The 25,988-nt window shown below is 35.2% G+C and overlaps 1 protein-coding gene across 1 annotated transcript; it reads right to left on the minus strand.

The window, feature by feature from the left end:
- Positions 1-4,083: 4,083 nt before the first annotated feature.
- MRPL39 (mitochondrial ribosomal protein L39) lies at positions 4,084-19,871 on the minus strand. Its single transcript, XM_014057208.2, has 10 exons — positions 19,762-19,871; positions 17,797-18,003; positions 16,822-16,961; positions 15,551-15,650; positions 12,216-12,283; positions 10,854-10,966; positions 10,126-10,191; positions 8,987-9,137; positions 6,174-6,221; positions 4,084-4,206 (listed from the first exon to the last, which is right to left on the minus strand). Exons 1-10 carry the CDS (start codon positions 19,808-19,810, stop codon positions 4,141-4,143), a joined length of 1,008 nt encoding a protein of 335 aa, XP_013912683.2. The 5' UTR covers positions 19,811-19,871; the 3' UTR covers positions 4,084-4,140.
- Between the last annotated feature and the right edge of the window lie 6,117 nt (positions 19,872-25,988).

Here is a 25,988-nt window from a genome sequence, read left to right on the forward strand (position 1 = left end):
TTGGTGCTAAGAGAGAAAGGATTATGTTTCATTTACATGATAACCTACAAAACAGCCTGTAAGATTGCATTAATAGTATCAATATAAATATGAGTAATATTCCTGAATTTAGAAATGGAAAATTAATTTCAAATTTTCATACAAACACAAAATTCATCAAGTGATCTTAAAACAACTCACTACCCATAGCTTAGTATATTACAGAGAACAAAAGCAGGTCTATACTTCCTGTTTGAGTTATTGTTGACACCTGGTGACTGTTGAGATAAATTCTTGCAATTTTCTTTCAGAAAGGTTTCAGAAGTGGTTTGTCATTGCCTGCTTTCTGGGGCTGATAAGGAATGACTGGCCGAAGGTCACTCATGGCTTAGGAAGGGGTGGGGGGCTAGAACTGTTTAAAGCCAGATGACTACTACACCAATCTGGGTCTCCTTCAGATATTTACCACAATTAAAATAATCTTATTTTTTTCAATTCACATAGGCAATTCTACTTGAAATACCATTTTACCCAATTTCAATATTTCTAATACATGTATACCAACCTTGATTTTTTTTAAAGAAAATGGTGCAGTAATTGTTACAGATAAAGCTGTTGAGATGTATTTCCTATTAACAGAATGTATTCATCAATATTTATTAATTTTTAAATGTTATAGTGCTTGATTTGTTTAGTATGTACTCCATTGCCTTAAATTCATTATTGTTTTAATATTATAGGTACTGTAAATAAGAAAGAATTGTCCAGAAGCTTCACCTTTATGGATTACATTAAATCTGCAGGCCATACACTGTTAATGCTAATTGTGATAGGTGTTTTATTCTGATCAACTCCTACATGTTAGCATTAATAGGGTGTGGTGCTCTTTTCCAGAAGTAATATGGATTATACTGCTGCTGTTTGTAAGAAAGCAAAAAAATAAAAATAAAGGAAACTATTTCATTTGCCAGTTTGTTAGCATGCATTTGTTTTCATCCAACAAAAGTAAACCATTGTATCAATACATCTTTATGAAGATAACTGACAAGCGCAGGTAATACACTACAACTTTTTCTGTCATATCAAAACCCATCCATCTTGATACCAGCAAACTACAACAAATAAAATGATGCATAATGTGTTCATAAATAAGTTTTTTGAAGCCAAAAGAAAAATCAGGTTAAAATGTTCCACTTCATAGACTACACTTTGGGCATGTACGACTATTGAATGTCAACATGAGGAAACTGTAGCTCATAGAGTAAGTTTCTGAAGTTCAAAGTTGAAATTTCTAGCTACTAGTACTTCGGATCACATTTCCCATCATTTCTATCCATGGCCACACTGGCTACAACTGACATAATTTGCAGTTTAAAATATAGGGAAACTATTGATAATTCACAAGCTCCTGGTCTTAAATAAATCCAAAAAATAAACATGCTATGCTCTTAGTTGTAAAGAACATTAAATGCAATTTATTTATTTAAAGCAGGATAGAGACACATTTCAAAATTTCCAAACTCCCACCTATCCTTTGTCATAGAACCACTTTTTCTCCTTTGGCTGTTTCAATGTTTCCAGAAACTTTACATTACTTAACTCACTTCCCACAGTCTGAGTTTCACAAGCATGAAAGTTCTGCTATTTCAAGAAGGCAATTAAAAAAAACCTTCAGCACCTCAGATAGTAGATCAGAGATCATAGAGATTCAATAAAAATGCTTCAAATGCAATTATCATAAGAGTACATTTGTTCCCTCGTACACTGACATGCTTTTTGCCTACATAAAAAGAGCTTTATGATCTGCAATTCACACAATGTGTTATAGACGTATAGGGCTAAGTGGTTAGAAACTATGACTGGTATTAATGCTTGAAAGCAATGGACATTTGATTTGGCTCCAAGATATTTCTGAAGATTAAGGATTAATACTGATAATTCATGCTGTTCCTTTTGAATAAGGGGACCATGGTAATACAGACTGCATTCTGATCTCTTTCCAAATAATCCACACATAAAAAGATCAAATATTAACACACACAAAAAGAAGGTAAAGGCCAGGCCGATACACAGTTAAAGTGGAATAACCTAAAATACATTTCAGGCTGATGAATTACAAGATTGCAAATTACAAATTCCTTTTTGATGGATTCATTGCATGTTTAATTAATTTGTTTTTCTTTCTTATAGTTATATTTACCAGTACATAAAAAATTGTCCCTAGTGGATGGAAATTTCAACTTTGCAGTTCAGAACTTTTCTGTACAAGCTACAATGCCCTCATGTTTACATTCAATAGTGGTACAAACTCAAATTAAAATAAGCTTTCAAAATATGTTGGTACAAAGTATGCCCATTATAGCTGTACTGAAATAGTAGTAGCATTTACTAATATACAAATGTCCATTTGAGCACTACAATCTAAAGATTAGATCTGATCACGCAACTTGGTAGCATTGTTCTAGTGTCAAACATAACTAACTACTTTTTCCAACTTTATTCCTTCCACATATTTGGATTGCAACCTCTGCAGTCACAGTCAGAATCTTGCAGGTTCAAATGTTTGGAAATGGACAGTTCAGCACATCTGAAAACATTAGGGACTAAGGAAGTCTGGTCACTAGTGCTGTATAAAGCTTTGGTTTTTAATTAGAAGGTTTGGTAAAATCCATCACATCAAAGCACATTCAGGAATCAATGCATGGAACCACTTTGAAGCAGCAAATCAAACTAGATGACCACGAAGCACTTTGTTAGCCTTGTAAAACACCACAGACTTTAAAAGGTCGCTTTCCCACTTCTAAACTTGTTACTGCGGACTTTTTGACATTTTCTTTTCAGAAATGGAAATACCAGTCATAACGGTAGAGTGATGAACTCTATGACATAGGCTTCAGCAGCTACTCTAAATTCTACCAAATTTTTAACCTCTTATTACCAGAACTATTTTGAACTGGCAAGGACTTCATCCCTCTTATCTCTGGGCTTCTTTAATATGGTGATGTTTCAAAACTAAACTTTATTCTCTCATGCTGGTGTATTAAACTTTGATGCTAGTTCTACCTACACAACCTCAGCATTTTGAATATGGATTCAAGAGTGGCCATTCAGATTATGTATTTTTGGCTGAAAGCTAATGCTTACAATGAGTATCATTTGGGCAAATTTAATTCTTTTTACGAACTAAAAGGAGAGCATGGTAATATTAAATATTTTTCTGTGCTAGCATCTTACTTTCTCAACTGCCTTCCTCTATAGAATTGTATCTCTCTGATTAAATCTGTGTCTGTTGCCTCTGAGTCCCAATAGGGAGGAAAGGGTTCTTCTCAGAAATCAGCAAGAAAATCATCCTGATATATCTATTTTCCTATCCTTCTGCAAATCCAGAGATAAATCAATAAAGCATTTTTTTAGTGTCCCGGACAAGGCTTGGCACTCCAGAAAACAAGCATTTATCTTAAAATATTTTCTGAATGTCTTTATTATAAACTGGAGTAAGGTACTTGCTGCATTGGTTCAGTAAGCACAAATCAAGCTCTCTTTGCCTCCAAAGAGGTTCAAGATTATTTTTTCAAAAATATTTTGTAGCATGATAGGTTTAAAAAGTCTGCTGAGCCTGCTATTTTTATCTCATTCAATAATAAACATCTGTGGGTATTTCAATGCTTTGCTCTTATAGCCCATGGATATATATTTTTCTAATCTGAATCCAAATTGTTTAAGTAGTTCAAATCAATTTAGCACCAAATATAAAATTGCAAACACAAATTCAATCAAACCCTCTTTGAATCTTCCATTCAAACTGAATTGGTGTGATGTGTACGGGCTTATTGCTCATATTTATTAACTGTGACTTGTAGAGGTATTAAAGCTGAGAGGAAAATACAAAATCTGCCAGGATCAGTATCTGAACTCATTTCTCATTTTGCAACAGGCTTTGAATGCCTGCAGATACTGTAAAACACCCCTAGATATGCAATCTCTTTTTATTGCCATTATATGTAAATTCTAATCTGGTAGAATAAGGGTGATGTTCTGTGAGTCTCTGAAAACCTTCTCTCAAAGATTTTTTTCGAAGAATTGATCTGAATAATGAATCTGTACTTTAAAACAATCTCAATTTAATTCATAAGTATTTCCACACATACAGATTAGAAAGGGTCAGGCTAGTTCAACATTTGTAATTTCATTTCCATCGTTTGTTTCTTTTGGTCTTCTTTCGCTGATCTGCAAAACATAATAAATTCTTGAGGTAAAATATGAACTTTCACATATCTTTTGCCAAATCCCCAAATCCATTCCAATTCCTCCCCCTATTCACTGTTCATACTGATCATCCTGCATGTTGGCAACCATACTTTGACTTTCTTAATGAGAACTGCAATGGGTAAACTGAAAAATCTGGGCAGAAATGGAAACACTGTGCCTCCTGAGAAAAATATAGTTCATTTCTCATTAGCATTTGCTTCAGAAAAAAAAATACTACTGAAAAAAACACACATTAAATATCATTTGGTTTAATATTCAGGCTACCCAGGAAAGAAAGAGGATACAGAGATGCTTTAGAATTATGCTTGCTAGTAGATATTATAACAGATGTACTTATATACATGGCAATACAGACCATTTAGAAAATATATTTATATAAATAGGAAAGTAGCACTGAAATTTGAATTCTTACGTTTTTTGTCAATAGTTTAAATTATCTGGTAATATTAGATTGACAATGCCATGATTCTTAAGTTTAATTCCTACTACTACTTTTATACACTCAAATCAAAAATCAATTTTGAAATTCAGTACTCTCCCTATTGCACCCATAAGCAAAATAAAGCTTCAAGAGTCCTAGCAATCTTCAAATCATTTATGTGCAGCCCTCAGCACTGCCTTTGGCCACAACTGTCAAAGCAAGCATTACATTTTATTGGCCATCCAGAGATGAAAATCCCATGTATATTGTAATTTATACTATGACAAAAATAGACATTCTCACACCTCCAAACCCAGTAACAGATGGGTAAGAATAAGTCTCTGCTTTTTAAAAACAGGAACAAGTCAACAATAATTTTCATGGATGTTTGCAATACACATGGAGTGTGTATGCAATCTAAAACGTGAATCAATATTTTTTTTTAAAAAGGTTTTATTAAACATTTTTACTTTTAAAAACAGGAAAAAAGCACAACAAAAAATCAAGACAAACATAACAATATAAAGTAGTTATACAGCCTTCTGTATCAGCATTCATGTTTAGCCTTTGTAGTTCTCCATTCTACATTGCCTTCCTGTCAATTTTAACTTCTCTAATAGTGTAATAACAGTAGTACTAACACTTGTAATAATATCAATTGTTCATATCACCATTATATTTACATTGCAGTCAATACTTTAAGTTTGATAGTAATTACCCAAAGTTAAAACGTGTATCAATATAACATACAAATAATAAAGCAGAGTAGTGCTATTGTCATTCCTTCCAGGCTCAAGAAAATAAAAATAGTTTTATGCCTTACATATTATGAACATCTTATGAAAAGTTCTTCTTTACACATTGGTACATACTATAAGTAGTCCTAAACGTATGACTATTAGGTTCACAAATGTTTGAAGTTACAATGGTACTGAAAAAAGTAACTTATAACTGGTCTGCAGATTTATATCTGTCACAACATTCCCATGGTCAAGTGATCATCATTTGCAAATTTCCCAGGGAGCTTCCAAAAAACATAGTCTGATGAGGGAAGCCAGATTTGCTTAATGACTGTGGCAAAAAAAAAATCTCGTAAAATTGGGTGCCACTTAATGACCACACATTTTAGCAATGGACATTTCGGTCACAATTATGATCACAAGACCAGGATTACCTATAAAAAAATCTACAGCAGGGGTCTCCAACCTTGGCACCTTTACAACTTGTGGACTTTACCTCCCCAGCATGAACTGTCTGAGGAATTCTGGGAGTTGAAGTCCACAAGTCAATTGCCAAGGTTGGAGAATCCTGCTCTAGAATATCCAAGGTTGGAGGATCCTGCTCTAGAATATCAGAGCAAAAGAAATTGTTTATATTTTCTAATGCATTTTTCTAAAATATTGATATTTTATGTTACATTTTATTACAGGGTTGTGTTTCTTCATAGGTTTCAGAAAAATAAGTTATGCAAATGTAGTGATTATTCCTTGAGGCTTAAACTTACTAGTTTCTGTGATCTTTTCCGCAATCTGTGCCATATAGTATGATAAAGCTGTAATGAAACAGAATCAATCAGTATGTAAGTTTAATAAATCATTATTATTATTTTTCAATGAAAATGTGTTTCTATGTTGTGTATTATGGGCAAAATCTCATGAGGATCAAATAACCACATTTCATAATTTTTCAGCTTTCTTATATAAAACCTCTCAGGATTTAAAGAGAAAAAATCCAGCTGTATTTCTGTTTTTTTAATAAACATTTTTTTTATTTTTACTAAACAATCAACACACAAAAATGATCATCTTACATTACATCTTGTAGAAAGTGTGTCAATTGGTTACAATTAGCTTTCGTGCATCTCTTCCAGATTCATTACTTACATTCATATCAAATATCAAAGTTCTTAATGAGTTTTACTTTCAACCTATCATAATTCTCATTTAGCTGAAATTGTTTTAATGTTCTTTTGCTTAGAATAAACCATAGTTTAAAAAAAACACAGCCACCTAATGGCATTTTATTAATTATTACAAAGTCATCCAATAGCCTTAAACCTTTATAACACATTCTAAACAAAAATTAGTTGACAAAATATCTGAGCCCATTTCTCCCCTCAAATCACTGTTTACAATTTGTGTCCACGTTCCTTTTATTATGATATACATGTATGTATCATTAACTGTATCCCTTATCCTTATCATTTCATTGTTAGTTGTTATAATTAATAATGGTTATTTAAATTTCTAAACTTTTTTCCCCAAATCATTATTTGCAATTTCTATCCAAATTCCTTATATTAAGCCAGTACATATATATGTCATTAACTGTAACTATAACATCTCTCCACACCTTATTGTCCATTGGATCTCTCGGATAGTCTCGGCGCACTTTTGCTACTTTAATTGGTTTATCTTTAGTTGCCAATCCTATTTCTGTTAGGGTTTTTTCCTTTGAAACCATCATTTTTTTTCTTTTTTCTTCTTTTGTGCCTTGAAATTTGGGATAAAGCTCCAGGCCATCGAAATCCCCCTTCCAAACTCCCATTTTTTCACTTTCAACCACTTTCAGTTCAGAGATCAAAATCATTAGATTTCTTATCTTTGTGTTCCTTTTTCTCTTCAATTTTTGGAACTCCACCTCCCTCATTTTTTTCTTGTATAAACTCTATGTTCTTGTCAATTTTCAAAATTACGAATAACTCTTGAATTGCATCCCAAATCTTTTGCAAAATTAAAGCTTCCTCTTCTGTAGATTGTTCCATGTTCCAAATTGTAAATTACTGCCGTTGTAGTTTTAATCTTCACAACAGAGAGGTTCCGGTTTTTTCCCTTCACCCAGTACCGATAAGGCTCTCAAGAAACAGCTGTGATAAACAATTTTAGCCTTGACTCTTATCACTTTTAGTTACAGAGCTTTGAAGCACGAAAACATTAAGCTTCTGAGCAGCAAAGTTAGTACTTTTTTTTTCCACTTTCTTGTGTTGACTCAGATTTAGGAGGAACAAAGTGGAGTTTAATAGCAAATAGTAGAGAATTTTTGTTAAAATAAAGAGGGAGATTTTAGTCCTTTAGTTGAAGAATATTGCAGAGACCAAAGAAGAGAAACCAGTCCGTTCACTTTAAGCAGGGGGGGGGGGGGGAGAAAAAGTTGCGAAGAATATTTCAATAGTTACAAGAAGAAAAATATATACTGACCACAACAAAACAATAAAGATCAATTTCGCCGCTGGCTTCTTCTAGTTGTGGGTTTAGTTTAGCATAAAAAAGAGATTCCTTTGGGCAGTTGTTTTTTCCAAAACAGAAAGAATTCCTCAGTTGAATCACACTTCACTTTCTGTTCCCTTCAGTTCCATAGCCATCCGTCTCCCACTTCATCAGCATAAGCTGTCTTTTGTCACCAGCTTGAAGACTTTTTCTTGCTTTTTTCAGGGATTTTGCGATATCCCCGAGATCAGCAAGATGTATTCTTCCTGTTCACTGTCTCTTCGGGACGATTTAGGTCCGATTGAACCCCCCCAGTGGCAAAAGTACCGGCTGCAGTCTCAGAGCATCGAGACTGCACGTCTGTACCGTGGAGACATTGGCTCCTCCTCCCCAGCTGTATTTCTTAAGAATAAACATTAAATTCCATTATTTTAGGCACCAGTAGAATTTGTGTGTGTGTGATTAAAATTTAATGTTTCTCTGGAAAACAATTCTTTTCCCAAATATAGCAATCAAGTAAAACCTTTGGGGGGAAAGTGATGTTACATTTTCTAAATAGAAATACAGTACTAGAATTTGAAAAGTTTGGCTGAATCTTTTCCACTAAACTCTAAGATGCTGGCTTTGTACTATTTATTTCTAGTTTAAAAAGCAACAAGAGATGCTTTCCAATTTCCTATCATTTTTCTTTAATTTTTATTATGGATTCTAAACTATGGAGCAGAGACTGTTTAATAATTACTTTTCCTAATAATTCTGTATCAATTGTTGCTGGGGATTGGGCGGTATAAAACCCATTAAAAAGCCCTTTCCTTTTTACTGGCCCTTAAACTCTTCACTATTGCACTGCCAAATTGCAAGCATATGGTTTTTCATTCTTTTCAAAGAAATGACAAAAAGATTCTAATTTTCCAAAACATTTAATGTACTTATTTTACTTTTTTTTAAATTCCCCAGGAGTTTTTAAAAGGGTAAAATATTTTCTCTTGCCTCATGAGAAACATCAGTGGATTTAGGATGAATAATTTGAAGGCTATTTACTGCATACCATCCTAAGTCTATATTCTCTTTCTTATCCTAAACAAAAAATACTAGTAAATAGATTACTAACCTTTAAATGATGTGGTATAGAGATACCTTGGAATCTTCTTAATTTAGACTGGCTGCTTTGAAGATTATGAGCTGCTGTCACTTCATACTGATCACACAAGCTAGTTCTTGAGATATGAGGTCCTTCACTAACATCTACAAAATCACCAAATCTGGTTGAAAACAAATCACAGAAAATGTGTTAGTAATAGCTTGAAAAGTGTATTTGTTACCTATCCAGTGGGTTATTAAGCTCCACATTCACTGCATGTATTGAAGTGAAACTGAATAGATAATTGGAAGATGGACTAAATTTCTTAAGTGATCCCTATTTGAATGTTTGCACAAATATGGCTTGGAATCATGGCCTACATTTCTATTCTTTTTACAACACTTGAAGCTTATGGAATGACTGTCTTTAAACATCTATAATGAATTTGTCTCTGGCTGAAAAATTAATGAAACAATAAGCCTGTAACTTTATTTTTGCTACATATTTTGTAATTTAGAAGTGCTGAAATAAAGTATTTTAATGCCAGTTAATCAACATTTATAAAATATATTATAGCTTTCAGGTAGTGATAGACTTGTCTATTGAGATAACAGACCAAACACTACATTGAATTGCACATGCCAATATAAGTAATAAAGTATAAATAAATGGAATGAAACTATATTAAATGGAACATCAGTATTTAGATGCATATATGAATTGTGATTTCCTTCACACTATATAATTTTTAGCTGGAGGCTTCCAGAACAAAGGATTGAGGCCTTATTTATCCCTTGCAAAATATTTGCCCTAATCACAAAAAATAATTCCACGAGTTCTGAATGTGGTTTGGGTCACTGAATATAATGCATTTTTGTAGATTTCAGTATAATGAAATATAATGAAAGAGAAATTGCTGATAATCATATATTCCGATGAGTCAGGAATGGCTGGTCTCTTCTTTGACATCAATTTAAAGGAAGAGAAAAAGAGAGAGAAAGCAAAGACATAACTTCTCACTAAAGTGTTAAAACATAGCTCAGATGCTTACCTCCTCATTTATTCTCCCCATGATTGTAAGAATATTTCACTTCTGGTTCAATGTAAAGGTCATAAAGGTAAAAAAATCTAGTTATTAAAAGAAAAAGGCTGGCTTGGGCTTTGCTCACCTGTGCACTGTAACTACTCCTTTGGAATTTTGAGAAGCTCTTTCTTCAACCATATCCTGTTTGAACCTAAAACACAAAGAAGCAGGGCCATAACTAAACTTCCTACTGTATTTAATGTAAAATAACCGCAAATTCAGGTAGAAGAATATATACATGTTATTTTGGGTTTTTTAATCATACGTTATTTTTCATTCCTACATGCCAATTCTAGTAACAGTGGGCTAAGGAATATTTTTTCTTTCTTTTCAAAAACTGAGAAAATTTCTCTTTACACCCACCACCAGGACTTTATTAACTGTTGCCAGCATTGCTTCTAGTGGAAATGTTTCTAAAACTTCAGAACCCTATTCTTATACAGTAAATGTTGATGCATTTAAACCCACAGAAAACATATTCCGTTTTATTCATTCCTCTTATTACTCTTCAAAGTGGAATGGTGTGCATTATTATCTATTACAAAATAAAGAATATACAACTTATGTTAAGTGCAATATATGACTATTTGTTTTAACAGGAATTATACATTGTTCAGCCATATTCCTTTTAGCTAACAGTAGCATATTAATAGACATGAAAACCAAAAGTTTATTATTTTAATCTCAAATTATATCATAGATCTTCAGAATGAAACACTAATTTCAGATTATATACATGACTGCAGGGATAGACAGATACACATCTTTTCTGAATGACATTTTAACTCTGACATATAGGTTGTTAATACTAACTTGTTATACTCAAATATTTCAAGTGCCACTTTTGCATCGACATCCAGCACTTCAAACGGCAAATCTTTCTGAATTAATCGGAAAGCATCTTTTGAAAGGGAACGGAGATTTTCCTTCAAAAATGAGATAAAATTCTGAGATTATATAGACAGATAAACAAAAAGGTTCAAATAATTTAAGTACTTTAAATTCTTGGTGTGCAATATTTAAATATTATTCTGGAGACTTTTCAAGCTATAGCTATTTAAATTAGCTCTGTCTTTGCAGGAATATAGTAAGTATAAAAAGTGGAACCTATTTCATATTTACTATTCCTCCTTTCAACTAAGCTTTAAAAAACTCAATATCTTCTATATGCCCAGCAGTCTAAAAAATTATTTGACTTAATTGATTTAAACATATCACATAGTGTTCCTTTCATGCCATCCCTAATGCAATACAGAAGGAAGTTTCTGAATTAATAATTTTAGCAATTATAGCAAATACTATAAGAAATATTTGAGGAATAAAAAGGCAAGCTTGTGAGGCTATCCAAATCCAATTTATATATTTTAATACACCTTACTTTTTAAAAATGTTTCTACTATATTAATGCAAAATTGAACTTAAAATTAATCTTCCTCCTTGCATTTTTCTACATGACTACAATCAATATTATTGGTTTGTCACACATTCAGCCAGCTGGGTTAGGTATTTTTGTCTGCCTATCTACTGGTAGTCCTTTCCAACGACCAGCAATAGACATCTATGGATGCTTGATATTATTTTTATTATTATCATTTATTAAATATATGCTGCCCTGCCTGTTCCAGAGGGTGGAACAGTGGCAGAAACAGTTTTATAATAGAAATATGACCAGACTAAATATGACCAGACCAGAACTGAAGAAGTTCCAAATTAGGTTTTATAACTTAATATTATATGAATTAAGGTCTGAATCCAGAACAAAATCTAATATTGACTGTATCATCATAGGAGGATTGATCAATCAATTTCTGGTTTGCTAATTCTGCATACATTCTGTTTTCAGATCAATGTTTACAAAATATTTAAATATTTCCTCACAATATGCAAATTTTAAATATATTTTATTCAAAAAAATACATTTGAAACCCAGATAAGTATTAGAGGCTTGGTCCAGCAGTCTAGGAAGTGCAGTTTAACATCTACATTTATAAAAAATGAATTTCTCCAGTAGTTCAAAATCATGTTTTATTACCTAGTAAGAGTAAATAAAACATAGGACACAAACACATAAAGTTCTACGTGGATACAAATGTCCATTGGAATTTTTACATTTAGCAATTATTCTTTTCATAGAATTGATACATTGAGTTGTCCATTAAATCAGTTTGATCTTACCTCAGTTGGCGTCCATGCATCCAGTTTGCTATCCAAGATTACATCATAGCAAAACGCTCCAGATGTCACTATATAGCAAGACAACATTTTGAAATATTGATATGAATAGATTTTTCAAAATCAGATATTTAACAAAGTCAATGAGAACCAGCATATAGTTACAGTATCAGTTTTCCCTCCCAGAAATGTGGCTATACAATTAATTCTAAATCCATAATTAGGCATGTCTTAATTAAACAAAATGTCAAACACAGGGTACAAGGTTTTGGGTTATTCAGAATTCTTCATTAGACAAGATATTATCAAAACAAATAAATAAATGCTGGATGGTAAAGAAATGAAATCTAAATATGGCTGAATAGTTAATTATTGAGTTCTATATATCCCATTTTTGAACAAAAATAATGAATTGTGTCCAAATATCAAATATCCTCCAGCATTGACATTTGCTCTGGCAAAAAACTGAAGAAACATTTTGGTCAATAACTGAATGTCTTTGGAACCTTTTCACAAAAAAGTTCACCTAACATTATCTTACTGTATTTTTCGGAGTATAAGACACACCTTTTTACTCCAAACAAGAGGGTGAAAATCTGGATGCATCTTATACTCCAAATGTAGGGGAGGTGAAGCGGGCGCTGCAGAGATCATGATGGCTGGAAAGGAGAGAGGTTTTGCTTTCAGAGCTCCTGCTTGGCTGGGCTCCTGGGACGGCTTAGGCAGTAGTGGCGGTGGCAGCGGTTCTTCACATTGCTGGGAAGTGAATTCATTGTCGCCATTGTCTCCCCTGAGCTGCCCACTGAAGCTCTGAGGCACCTTTCGCTTGCAGAAGGAGAAGGGCGAGGGCGGAGTATACCAAAGCCTCTGAGTAACTGGGAAAGAAAGCCGCGCTTGGAGAAAACTGCTGCTTGAAAAGCATGCCTTTCTTTTCCAGTTACTCAGAGGCTTTGGTTTAAGGAAGCGCTGCTTTAAGTTGCCCTCCTCCTCCTCCTGCAAACGAAAGTTGCCTCAAAGATGCTAGATTTCTCAGAACGCTAGATTGGGAAGTTAAAAACCTGAAATGGGGTAAAATCAAGCTTGATTTAAAGGCTTTGGCTCCTGAGAATCTGGAGAGATTGGGGAGGAAGGAAAGGGAAGAGGAACAATCTCCTTTTTACGAAAGCTTTTCTCAGAATGCTAGATTGGGAAGTTAAAATCCTAGAATGGGACACAATCAAGCTTGGTTCAAAGGCTTTGGCTCCTGAGATTGGTGCGCTGCCATCCAAAACTCTGGTCCCACGATCTCTGCAGCGCCCTCTTTACCTGCCCCTTCTCAGGCGGTTCCAGGCGGCAGAGATCACGGTAATAACATTTCCGGGTGGCAGCACACTGATCTCAGGAGCCAAAGCCTTTGAATCAAGCTTTATTTGTCCCATTCTAGGTTTTTAACTTCCCAATCTAGCATTCTGAGAAAAGCTTTCGTAAAAAGTTTGAGTTTGAGTTTGAAGTTTATTTATATGCCGCCCTTTTTCCTGGGGGGACTCAGGGCGGCTCACAACCCAAGGGGGAGGGGGAGACAAACTTTTAACATATAAGACAATACATAATTAAAAAACACAACATTCATACCATTTGGGCGGGTTACAGTCTTAGCCCCAGGCCTGATGGGATAGCCAGATTCTGAGGGCTGTGCGGAAGGTCTGGAGGGTGGAGGAGATTGTTCCTCTTCTCTTCCCTTCCCTTCCTCCACACACACACCCCACCCAATCTCTCTGGATTCTCAGGAGCCAAAGCCTTTGAATAAAGCTTGATTGTGTTACATTCTAGGTTTTTAACTTCCCAATCTAGCGTTCTCCACCCCCCCACCCCAAATCTCTCCAGATCTGCTTATTGCTATAACTGCTATTGCGCCCAGCTACTGTATCTCTTTGCTGCATGACAGATCTGGGCAGATTGGGGGGAGTGGGGTGGAGGAAGGGAAGAGAAACAATCTCCTCATCACAAAGTCTTTTCTCAAGATGCTAGATCTTCACTTTCTCTCCGGGAAAAGCTATTGGCATTGTTGGGATCTTGGCTAGTGGAAGAAGTGCAGGATGGAAAGGAAACTTCAGAATGCAAGAGTGCCAGGTCAGGAGTCTCCCTGCAGCCTGGGACCTGCTTTTGCCCTGAGACTAAGGAAGCGGGGTTGCCAAGAGGGCGGTGAACAACCCTTGTTGTTCAAGGAGGCAGCCTTGCCGGGTTTTTTCCTTTGGGCTTCCCTTTTGCCGCTCAGGTGCCATTTCAGCAGCCCCCATGTATCTTTCCTTCCTCACTGAAGAGAAGAAGCGAGCTAACTGCCGCTCCTTGGGCCAAGCGGCTCTGTGTCACCGGTCAGAGGGAAGGGGGGATAAAATAAAGTGCAGACAGATATGTTTAGTCCTGCCCTGCCATGGGAGGGATACAGAAAAGTAGGTTTGAGATTGATAAAAGCCTTATCCTTTAGCAAGATCGAGTCCCCATGTGTCACGTTTTTGCCCTCCCCTAAAAAAACCAGAGGGCAGAGTGCTCCTGGGGGCCGCGGTGTGCAAAATCTTTTTTAAAAATTTATCCCTTCAAAATCTTGCTGTGTCTTATACTCCAGTGTGTCTTATACTCCGAAAAATATTGTAATTTCGCTTTTTATTCAAAAGAATAAAAAAGAGAGATTTTTATTCAAAACTTTTGGGAGCTGAGAGGGTTATAACACAACTCTCTATATATGCATACATAAATTTCTTCCGAGTTCAATGGGGTAAAACCTTTCAGATAAATTGAGCAAATTGCAGAATTTGAATATTAAAAGTAATATTCAAACTATGTCTGCAATTCTGTTCTATTTAAACAGGAATTTTATCTGTTCTGCTATAGTATACAACTGAGAATTGAACACGTGTTAATAAATCATTTTAAGAAGTATGCTTTCTCCAGCATTATGTTGTTTAGCATAGCAGTTTTGGATATGACCAATTCCAAATAAAGACCAACTGAAAAAACCTTTTATCTTCAGAGAAAAAAGTAATTGAAGTATTTACGATAAGAAATTTATTATTCTTATGGTGATAAACACTTATTAATTAGATGAACAACTTATTAAATACTTATAAATATTTATTAATTAGATGAACAAAAACAGTTGACAATCATCTATTGAAAGTGGTAATTTAGTAAATTGTCTATTATAATTTTCTTCAGATTTGTAACCTTCCAGTGGGTTCAGACTATAATTCATATTTTGCATGCACTTCAAATGCTATAATATCTACATTTTTAAAATGTGTAAATTACAGAGATGATTTTCTATGTTCATTGTAAAATACTCTTCCAGAGAGTTAGGTTACCTGGTATTTCTGGAGCTTTAACAAGAGTAACTGAATATTCATCTTTAAATGCTTGTTCTAAAACACAGCCCAGAATCGTAGCACAAGAACGCCAATAAGCCTGCAATAGATATTATTTCAAATTATATCAACAGTTCAGTATTAGTTTCAAAAGCAAAATTTAAAAGACTCAAGGCATCATTTATGAAGTTTTATGTTTGACAGCAAATATAATTAAAAATGTAGCCAGACATAAAAGGTATTTGCCTTGTATTCTGTTTCTGACTATCCTAAGGAATAAGAATGTCATTTATTTTATGAATCAAAAATACTCCACTTGTATTATTTAAATCTGTAATTAGTGGAAAGTCAGAAAGATGAAACTTTATCCTTTATATCCTTCATAATAGATCTCTTAATATACCATTCACTTAAATCTGGAAAAGAAAAAAACTTTAAGATGAATAATAAGAGAAACAGAATATCATTATATTCAAATCATGTTTGAATCAACTTCTCTACAAGTTGTTATTGGGTTATGACCTCAATGGTTCTGAATGAATGGCATACTATTATTGAATTTCTAGCTGCCACAGCAGTGCCACGAGAATCACAATTGTGTTTCGGGTATTAGCAATTATTTCATTCTTATGACAGTTGCAATATTCCAGTTTTTCTCATGAGTAGCCCAGCTACAGAGTTAAAGATCTGGAAAATCTTACTTTCTGTAGAACACGTCCACTGTATCTGCACTCCACAGTGTATGCATACTTGATCATGTTTGCACTGGGCCATAGGCACCCTGCAATCATGCTAGGCTACAAGACTTAACTTCTGCCTGGCTGCACTCCCATCACAGTACGCTAAACCCTCACCCACCTGGCCATATTCCATTACATTTACCTGCTTACTGGCCTGCTTGAAATCTACCTAAAAAAAGATTTGTCACAACTTGCAAATTCCTGCCTGCTTCTCCTTTGACTTTGTTTGCAGGAAGTCACAACTGCAGCTTCCTGCCTGTTTCCCTGTTGATTTTGTTTGCAATAAATCACAGGATGTCCTTGCTTAATAACCCATGATTCTCACAATCAAGATTCCCATCACTAAATGACATGGTCACATGACATTGTGCTTTACCACTGCATCGCTCAGTGACAAAAATTCCAGTCCCAATTATCAAAGTTAAGCAAAGACTACCTGTATTTACATTCAACTAAATTTACACCATGCATCCTTTTGTCCTGCAGGTTTAATAAAAACAATATAAAGCAAGAAGTTCAGTATTGTCATACTTTGTTCACTTCTTCTGCATCCTCATCTTTGAAAGTAAGAAACTGAATTTCACAAGAATGAGTCAAAGGTCTGTACATATCCCAGAGCTGCCCATCTACAAGGGCAAGCACAGATCTCTTAAAATACCATTCACTTAAATCTGGAAAAAACAAACAAAGTAAAATAAAAATTAAACTTCAAAGAATCATAGAATCATATTTTATTAGTGCAGTGTTTTTCAACCTTTTTTGTGCAAAGGCACACTTTTTTCATGAAAAAAATCACGAGGCACACCACCATTAGAAAATGTTAAAAAAATTTAACTCTGTGCCTATATTGACTATATATAAAGTGTTTTTCCCACGGCACACCTTACACTATGTCACGGCACACTAATGTGCCACGGCACAGTGTTTGAAAAACACTGTATTAGTGAAACAACAGTCTAAAACAATCATCTGTATAATACCTATGGTAAAAACTAATTGTTTTTAAGGGAAGCAGCAAGGTTTCACCCATAGTTTTCTTGAACCATCTGCTACTTCTACTTATTTTTCTTTTTTTAATCCTACTATGAGACACTATCAGAATCTTTTTTGGTTAACAGGAAGAAGCCAGGATTTATTTTATTTTTTTTGCCTGTTTTGGATCAAGTTATAATTCATCGCAAAACAGCATGATGACTTGGAATATTTCTCTCCTTTAATGATGCTTCATGGGGAATTAACAGGGATAGGTGAAATTAACTCAACAAAACTGAGGATTCCAAATTGCTAGAGACTAAGTATCAAAGAAGAGAACAGATCTGTAGAAACCAAGAAACATATTAGGGAAGCAGAATGGCTGGTGATCCCAAGTGAACACTTACTAGAGTAATTTTAACTCCCAAACATTATGTATTTGTAGAAACACAACTAACAAAGCCATAGCCCTTCTTACTTAAAACATGTTTCAATTTGTTATTCAGCCTAACAACAACCATTTCAATTACTTACGCATGGCACAACTGTATGGAGTGGAAAGTCCTTTGTTCATTATAAATAAGGTGCCAGTATGTGATTTACCAACATGTTTTACTTCAATTTTCTCAATCCGTGGATTAAGAGACAGTTGTCTTTCTTTCTCTTTTGTGAACAGATCATTGCGCCTTTGAGCAATTTCTGCTGTTGAAAGTTGAGAAGCAGGTGCAGTGGAAATTAATCCTGAGGGGGAAAAAAGAAGGGTTTGTTAAAATATATTATTTTAATTGTCTAATATCATCTTTTCTAATGCATTTATATAAAAGTAAGCTCTATGAAATTTGACTAAAATTAATGAAGCAAAAATATTCCTTGCTGCAAGACCTATAATTAATATCTAAAGAACCTCTCTGGAATCTGTGAAAGTGCATTTCCTTTATTCAAAATCTGACAAAAATAACTTAAATCTTTTAAGAGAAGTAAGCTCCTGCTAGTTTGAGGTGTGTGTGTGAGAGAGAGAGGGGGGGGGGCAATGCAATATCACATGCCATTAATACCTGCCATATCACATAATCAAATGTTTGAGTCTTTAAAAAGATGTACAATGATGCTATGAATTGTGCAAACACCTTACCATACACAATGCACATTGCTTCTAATATGTCAGACCTACCAACTCTGCTTTTCTTACCAACAATTATCAAGAAAATACCCTTTAACTTTAGGAGCCTAGAGTTTGAAATGTCAGGCTATAAAATCTCCAGGGTCAAAAAGCAAGGCACCAGCCACATAAAACAAACTGAACTCAATGTTCATAATCATGGAATCCATTTTTAAATTCCAGGTTTAAACTTTAGAAATGGAAGCCTTTAAGAGGAAATATTATTGATACTATGCAAATGGTTATCTAACTTTCCCTAATTATTAAAGCAATATCCATGCTCAGGAAGCTGTTCTTGCAAGATTTAAGAAAGACATGAGGACAGTGCTAGTAGGGAGTGGGATTTGCTCTCATTTTATATTCTAGTCACTAGTGGCTTCCCTGTCAGTGTTGGTGGGAGTCATCTTGGTTGTTCTTTGGTCCTAACCAAATTTTAATGTGTTAATCTAATGTTCATCTTGGTATTAATCTCTACTTATCTGGGTGTTGATTGCCGGTGAAGAGGTTCTAGTCTTTTATGTTCCCTTTTGTTGATTGTCTCTTTTGAATGGTATATAGATGCTGTTTGTGCTTGCTGATGGCCAATTTCTCAGAGATAGGGCCATCAAATTGGCCATCAACAAGCACATAGACATAAACAACATCTACATATTAATCAAAAGAGACAATCAAGGAGCAAAAAGGGAACAATTGGCTATCAGCAAGCACACAGACATAAATATTAATATTTGAATAATGTTAACAATATTAGACCAATAACAATATTATATTGTTATTGGTCTAATGTTAATATTCAGTATTCTACTCCCTAACAGAAATGATGATGCTACCTAGTTTGGGTAACGAAACGCCTGCAAGAAAACCACCAAAGGACCCCACATTTCAATTCTGGGTTTCAGATATTATGCTGGTCTATCATTAGACCAACAATTAACAAACAAACAATACCCCAATCAAGGAATTGCCAAACAAGCTAACAGTAAACAGCCCAACCAAAGAAGCACCAAGACCATTCCCACCAACACTGCCAGGGCAAGTCACTAGAATACAAATTGAGACCAAATGTATATTCTACTCCCTAACAGAAATGATGATGCTACCTAGTCTGGGTAACGAAACGCCTCTAAGAAAACCACCAAAGGACCCCACATTTCAATTCTGGGTTTCAGATATTATGCTGGTCTATCATTAAGAAGGACAGGCAGGGACTGCAGTGTTTTAATCTAAGCAGCGTAATACCAAGGTACATCGAAGTGAATGGCATTATAACAATGCCTTAGCTGCATCCCCTGAGCCCAGAGTTTAAACCAGCCACCCCTCGGGTTCCTCCTTAGGCTTACGTTTGTTGCAGCCCCGCCATAGTCCGCGGGCAAACGAAACAGAAGCCATCCCCACTTTCCTTTCACTCGTCCTCCACCACCTCCTCTGGGCGGTCCGACGCACTTCACGTCCTCCGGAAACACCGATCGCGAAAAAAAGCGTTCCGTCTCTCGCGGTTCCTCTCCGACCGCTTCCCTTCAGCGGTAGTCGAGGCTATTTGGAATGAATGTTTCTTTTTCTTTTTTTGAGAAAAGAACTTATTGCGGGGGGAGGGATTGCTATCCTAGCTTTAAAGCCTCCTTTTTTTAAGGCTGCCATACCGGTGCTATGAAGTCCCTAATAGCCACTCAATGATAGCCAAGGAGTACTTGATGATTTCGTTGCGAAAGAAAGAGACCGCTTTATGACGTTTGCTTTGAGGCATAGCTATAAGGAGATTTGTCAGGAGGAGGGTCAAAAGCAGCAACCTTCCTATCTTTTTGAATCGCCTGATCTTGAATCATAGACAAACTTTCTTTTATGACATGAAGATACGGCACTGCACTACTGTACTGTCTGGAGCCTGTAATGTTTGCTTTGAAATCCTGGGTAGGTTTTCGTTACTCGGGGATGCAAAAAGGCTGCCTTGCATTAGACCTTCCTATAAGGAATTAAGAGTGAGATGGAAAACTGTGCTGTACATAAAACTGGCTCCAATTAAATTATGATAGTGATGATTCATATTCGTCTTCATTCCAAAACTGCAATCCCAAAACCCTTTACTTCGAAGTAACGGCAATTAAAATAATGCATCTTATTTCTTCTGGATAAATGTAAATGAACTGGAAGAGTTCCAAAGGGGTAAAAACAGAGGTTGTTTTATCCCTTATGGATTCACCTAAACAGCAATTAATTCTACCGTATTTGGGACTGCAAACACAAAGATGACCACCAGATGGCAGCGATGCGTTTCCCGTATCTCTTCTGTAGTTTCTTGTATCTGGAGGTTTGTAGTTAAAACATGACAATCCTAACTTAGCTACTGTATATCTAAGTAAACCCAAAGAGGAAAAAAATACTTTTTATTTTAAATATACTTGTGTTTTACAGCACTCACAGTGATAAGTATCAGTGATGTTTCCAGGATAGTTTTCAACTTTCTAAAACAAAGTGATGTGAAATAACCATTTTCATCTGACTTTGTAACTTATTATAAAGTAGCTTTCAATTATACTTTAGTGGAGATAGTGTTCAAAGACTAAGATACCACCCTTGGAAAAGCTCATTGCAATGCTCTGCTTGGAAGGCCTCAGCAGAAGATTTTATGGCTCAAGTAGAAAGAGGAATTTTTTTTACTGACATTGTGGCCTCAAGCTTTTAGAGTTTAGGAGTTGAAACCAAAGACAGTCCTAGGACAGTTCTTCAGTTCAATGCAACAGGCATGGAAGAAGGCAATACGTGTCAGCATGGGCATTCAAACCTTGTCCTTAGGCTGCTTCCTTGTGGATTATGGTCTGATCTTTCATCTGTTGGTTGAACTTGGTCCATTGTTTCTTGGTCCAAGAAATAATGAATGGAAATTAATCAAGGAGAGAACAAACCTGGACTTAAGGAGAAACTTCCTAGCAGTGAGGGCAATTAACCAGTGGAACCTTCAGAAGTTGTGAGTGATTCATCACTAACGGTTTTTAAGGCATCACTTGTCTGAAATGGTATAGGATCTCCTGTTTGAGCAGGGAGTGGACTAGAAGACCTCCAAGGTCCCTTCCAGCTCTATTCTGATTCTGGTTATTCTGATTCCACAAAGCTGATTTGGCTTTGCTCTATGTTCTACTTAATGTACATTTTTGATGATATTATTATAATGGCTGCCAGGGCCATAGATACCTGATTTATCCTACCATATCCATCATATTTTTTATTATCTTGTGGATCCACAGTGTCCTGGGTTGCAAGTAGCCCATGGGCCATGGGTTAGACATACCTGCTTTATATGGATTTATCCTACTGGAGATCAATGTAATGCTCTCTAAAGTCCCAAAGTCTGATAAATGGAACATCCAAGTACAACACCTGAAACAACTATTCATGTCCAATCAACCATAAATACAACTTTATTCCAATTTTCCTACTTAGTGTGGTAGTTTAGAATTAAATGCTGTAGTTTTCTTTTAAAAAAAAAACCTTGGCTTTTTAATCTGAGGGGTCAGGATTGTTGCCTGGAAAGTTATTTGTGGTAATTTTTAGAATTTCTTTGTTGGAAGTAGAAGAGTTTTCCATTTTCAGATTCCATATGATTGTTTCTCTGACGCTACAGATCTTGAATCACCATTGTGACTCCTGAGGACAACAGTGAGCCTGCCAACTTCTGCTTCCTTGACATTTACCAGATTTCCTGTTCCTTAGTTGTGTTTTGATTATTTTTTAGATTGTTAATTAATTATCAGATTGCAAAACAATGTTTATCCTGAAGCATATTGTGTTATTGAGCAATGACTCTAGCACGCAGAAAGTCCCTAGAGGTCCTCTTAGCAAATTAAATGGTGGGTCACTATCACTCAGTGCTTTTTGCTTCTGGATGGGGAAGGGATATGGGAAAGCTTATTATCACTAAATTTATCCACTGCAGGATGACAGCTTCTTATTGAACGTTATAGATGTTAATCCACTATGCTGGTCCAGTCCAAGTTGCAAATAAAATGTTTTTTGACCTCACAGTCTAGGGCTGAAAGTGTCTCCTCCCTGGCGGTGACTTAAAGCTAGATAAGAGATGCCCCAGTCCCTAAAATCTGAGTTGGAAGTCAGAAAATTATGCAGCAAACTAGCAACCACTGGACTTACATGCAGTATATACAGTATATTTGTTCGATATGAGTTGTTGCAGGTTTTGCTCTTTGGGCAGGTGTATGTTTACTTGTGTGTGTTCTGGGACTGGCTGATTAAATTGAACCTGTTTTGAAATACTTGTTCAATCATCTTTTGCTGCTTATTTTCTTTCAGCTTCTTCTCTGATACTTACAACAATAAAGATCTGAATTCTAAATGAATCAGCGACATACAATTTGGGGAAAAAAAGAATCCACCTTTAAAAGATGTTAAAAGGCAGGCTTGTTACTTATCTGTTGCTGAATGACCGCTTCAGAGAAATTTTTTGCCAAAATGGTTTGTGGCAATATTATCAAATAGTAGTTGTGAAAGATGTAATAAGATTCTACAAGTTTAAATTCCACTGCATGGGAGCTAATACACAATCATCTTCTCAGGCATACTGTATGTTTGTGTTTTGATTTGTTACTACTGTACAATAAAGAACAAAATAGCATTTAGCTATATATCAAGATTTATTTAAGAATACTTGTTTTATTTACAAAAATGGAACTTACAATGAGACATTGTTTAAGTTTCACTTTCGTCTTTATTTTGTTATTATAGTTGGTGGTGGAGGTAATGTCAGCTTGCAAATCTTGGCTGATCTTAAAAAAATTAAGAAAAGTCAGACCTGTATGGGATGATCAGGTAATCTCAGGATGTTGATTGGAAGATCAAAAGAACACCCTGGAAAAAAGCAATGACAAAGGGTTCCATATTGTTGCCATTAAAAAAGAAAGAAATTCAGCAAATGTTGAGCTCTACTCAAGGAAATTTTTATCTCTGAGCAGTATACTTTTATTATATGTTTTAATAAATCATAATTATAATTTGTAAGGAATCCATAATTTATATTTAAATTTGAGATTTTGGTTACTTTTGCCTGCCTTTCTCTTACACACAGATGCAACCCAAGCAAATATTTAACCTTTATAGCTTTCTTAATGATTTTTAATCATTTGCAGATACCCTAAACTGAGCATTGCACTTACAAGCTTTGGCTACATCAGCTAGTCATGTGGATAGCAATTTAACTAACATAATAATAAAAGCAGCCAATGATGACATGGTGATGACCGCAGAAAGAACCATGATTATATGTTTGGATGTCTTAATATGTTGCCAAAGCAGTACTGAAACTCAGTGAGTGCATTGCTCTTTCTTACAAGCATATGTAATATTTTACTAGTCTCAAGACTGAGGATGTTGCTTAATTTTACTGCTTAATGAGGAAAGACAACCTTTACCATCACTAAAAACTGTGCCTAAGAAAATTTTGGCCCCTATCATGAAAATGGTTAATGCATTGTTTTCAACAATTGAATCAGGATCCATCTTGGAAACGAACCAGTTAATATATAGCGCAGCTGTAATAGTCACTAATGAACTAGGCATTAAAATCAAAGTACCTAGTCACACAACAGAAAAAGCATCAAAGCCAAAGTAGAAAATCCGATTAGAACAAAAAGTCAAAAAATTAAGGGCAGATGCTAGTAACTTAAAGAACATGCATGAGCAACGGCTTAAAAACAACAAAATCGTAGATCGGCTAATCAAAAGATATAGATTGGATACAAGAAACATCAATGAAGCTGTAGAGATTGTAAAACAGCAGATAACAGCAACAGCTAGAAAAATTGAAAGATATGAGGCACGAATCATCCAATATAAACAAAATCAGCAATTTCGATCAGACCAACGGCGTTTTTATCAAAGTCTTAATGTGAATGGTGACACCAATAGTGAAAAACCAGAAAAGCAGGCCACAGTTGAATTCTGGAAAGAATTGTGGGAAAATGCAAAGGACTACAATAAGGAAGCAAAGTGGATACATGACTTTGAGAAAAGATTTGGCAACAAACAAATGCAAGTATTAGAAATAACAACTGAGATGGGCAAAAATCAAGTAAAAAAGGTAAAGAATTGGACATCACCTGGAAAGGACCAATTACATGGTTTCTGGCTCAAACATCTGACCAGTTTACATCCAATATTGGCCAGGCAACTGAATGAAATTTTACAAAAGGGCCAAATTGATGAATGGTTGACAACTGGAAAAACATACTTGATTCAGAAAGATGCAACTAAAGGAACAATGCCTGAAAACTACAGACCAATAACATGCTTGCCAACAACCTTCAAATTACTCACAGGCATTATTGCCGATAACATGCTGGATTATTTGGAAACAAACAACATCTTGCCAGTAGAGCAAAAAGGCAACAAAAGAAGGAGCAGGAGCACAAAAGATCAGCTCCTAATTGATAAAATGATATTAGAAAATTGTAAGAACAGAAAAACAAACTTGAATATGGTCTGGATTGATTACAAAAAGGCATTTGACTCACTGCCACATAGTTGGATCATAAAATGCTTAGAAACAACTGGCATTAGCAAAAATATTACATCCTTTACTGAAAAGGCGATGAAACAATGGAGAACTGAGTTGGCAGTAGGAAATGAGATCTACGGAATGGTTAATATCAAGCGAGGAATTTTCCAGGGTGATTCACTTTCACCTCTTCTCTTCATCATCGCAATGATCCCACTATCAGTAATCTTTAAAAAAATGAAATTAGGATACCAAACAGCCAAAGAAGCTGAAAAAAATTCGCATTTACTATATATGGATGATTTGACACTCTATGGAAAGTCAGAAATAGAAATCCAATCATTGACAAATACAGTCCGAGTATTCAGCACCGATATTTCAATGCAGTTTGGCATGGAAAAATGCGCCACTGTATCCATAAAAAGAGGCAAAATCACTGCATGTGAGGGAATTGAAATGCCCAATGGTCAACTAATTAAATGCAACGAAAATGAAGCCTACAAATACTTAGGCATTCTGCAGTTGGATAATATCAAGCATGGAGAAGTAAACACTATTGTCAGTGAGAGTACACCAACAGAGTTAGGAAAATTTTGAAATCTAAATTGAATTGTGGAAATACAATCAAGGCCATAAATATCTGGGCAATACCAGTTATAAGATACACAGCTGGTATAGTTAACTGGACACAAGCTGATTTGGACCTTTTGGACCAAAAAACCAGGAAACTAATGACAATGCACTACAGTTTACATCCACGTGGTGATACTGATAGACTGTATCTGCCCCGAAAATCAGGTGGCAGAGGATTATTACAAGTGAAGCAAACAGTTGAAGAAGAAAAACATGCACTGGCTGATTATTTAAAAGAAAGTCAAGAACATCTATTAATTGAAGTAAAGAACAAAAAACTACTGAAGGACCAACAGACGAAAAAAGAATACAGAAAAGATGTGATAAAATCAAGAATGGAGAGTTGGCAGAACAAAGCACTGCATGGCCAGTTTCTGGAAAAAATAAAAGATAAAGTGGACAGTGAACAAACTTGGTTATGGTTAACAACAGGTA

The sequence above is a fragment of the Thamnophis sirtalis genome, unplaced genomic scaffold, assembly GCF_051295495.1.
Source record: "Thamnophis sirtalis isolate CommonGarterSnake01/CBP01778 unplaced genomic scaffold, rThaSir2_p1.2 scaffold_8, whole genome shotgun sequence".
NCBI classification, from domain to species: Eukaryota; Metazoa; Chordata; class Lepidosauria; order Squamata; family Natricidae; genus Thamnophis; species Thamnophis sirtalis.

Excerpts from the sequence above, each read along its gene's own strand:
- MRPL39 (XM_014057208.2), bottom strand. The coding sequence starts at position 19,810 with ATGGCTTCTGTTTCGTTTGCCCGCGGACTATGGCGGGGCTGCAACAAA. Across the intron at positions 18,004-19,761 it reads ATGGCGGGGCTGCAACAAAC|GATTAATTTCCACTGCACCT; the intron begins GTAAGCCTAAGG and ends TTTCCCCCTCAG. Across the intron at positions 12,284-15,550 it reads TAAAGCTCCAGAAATACCAG|TGACATCTGGAGCGTTTTGC; the intron begins GTAACCTAACTC and ends CTTGCTATATAG.